General features: G+C 29.0%; 1 protein-coding gene across 1 annotated transcript; it reads left to right on the forward strand. All coding sequences in view use genetic code 6, as the record gives it.

The window, feature by feature from the left end:
- Positions 1-66: 66 nt before the first annotated feature.
- TTHERM_02533180 (von willebrand factor type A domain protein) lies at positions 67-832 on the forward strand (the record flags this gene model as incomplete). Its single annotated transcript, XM_001028302.2, has 3 exons — positions 67-72; positions 135-737; positions 788-832. 3 exons carry the CDS (start codon positions 67-69, stop codon positions 830-832), a joined length of 654 nt encoding a protein of 217 aa, XP_001028302.2.
- Between the last annotated feature and the right edge of the window lie 212 nt (positions 833-1044).

Below are 1044 nucleotides of genomic sequence, written 5' to 3' on the forward strand. Positions count from 1 at the left end.
GGCTAAAAAAAGTGAACAATTAAAATAAAGAATCCCTTTAAACTATAACAAAGTCAATTAAAGCTGATGGTGGTACAGATATTACTAGCGGCTTAGAAATTGCATTTTAAATCTTACAAAGTAGAAAACAAAAGAATTCAGTGAGTTCAATTTTCTTACTTTCAGATGGTCAAGATGATGGTGCTGATATCAAAATAAAAAATCTCTTGAAAACAACCTACTAATAGCTACAGGAAGAGAGTTTCACTATTCACTCATTTGGTTTCGGTAATGATCATGATGGTCCTCTTATGTAAAAAATAGCTTAAATTAAAGATGGTAGCTTCTATTTTGTAGAAAAAAATGATTAAGTTGATGAATTTTTCATCGATGCGCTTGGTGGTTTGTTCTCAGTTGTAGCCTAAGACCTCACTATTAAAATTGAAATTAACAGATAAAATGAATTATTTCAAAAATTCTTCAAAAACTCTTATATCTCAAAGACTTATGGTCATATGTGGAAGATTATTAATCAAAACTAAGAATTAAGGATTAATATTAACTAAATTTTCTCAGGAGTTTCTAAAGATTTCATTTTTGAATTGACTGTTCCAAAATCTGAGATTAAAGATTTATAAGATTTTGAAAGAAATTTAGAGACAATAAATGTTTAATTGACTGCACGCCCTGTTGATTCAATGTTACAAACATTAAAAGAGAGTAAATTAGTTTTGACTCTGTTTACAGATAATGAATAAGTAGCATAAGATTCAGAAATTAACGATAACGTTGAATTTAACTACATCAGAGTAAAGGCAGCTTAAGCTATAGAAGAAGCCATCAAATATGCTGATCAAAACCAATACAATCAAGGACAACATGTATTATCAGATATGTTAAAATAGATAGAGAAATCTCACCCTAAAAACTAGGCTAAGCTCTAAGTTCTTAAAGACGATTTAGTTTAATGTTAATAAAACGTGCAACCTTAAGTGTACTAAATTCAAGGTAAGCTCTAAGCATAGTAACAATGTGTTAGTCATTATAACTAATAATCATAGGCAG

The sequence above is a fragment of the Tetrahymena thermophila genome (genome assembly GCF_000189635.1).
Source record: "Tetrahymena thermophila SB210 genomic scaffold scf_8255138, whole genome shotgun sequence".
Taxonomy (NCBI): domain Eukaryota; phylum Ciliophora; class Oligohymenophorea; order Hymenostomatida; family Tetrahymenidae; genus Tetrahymena; species Tetrahymena thermophila.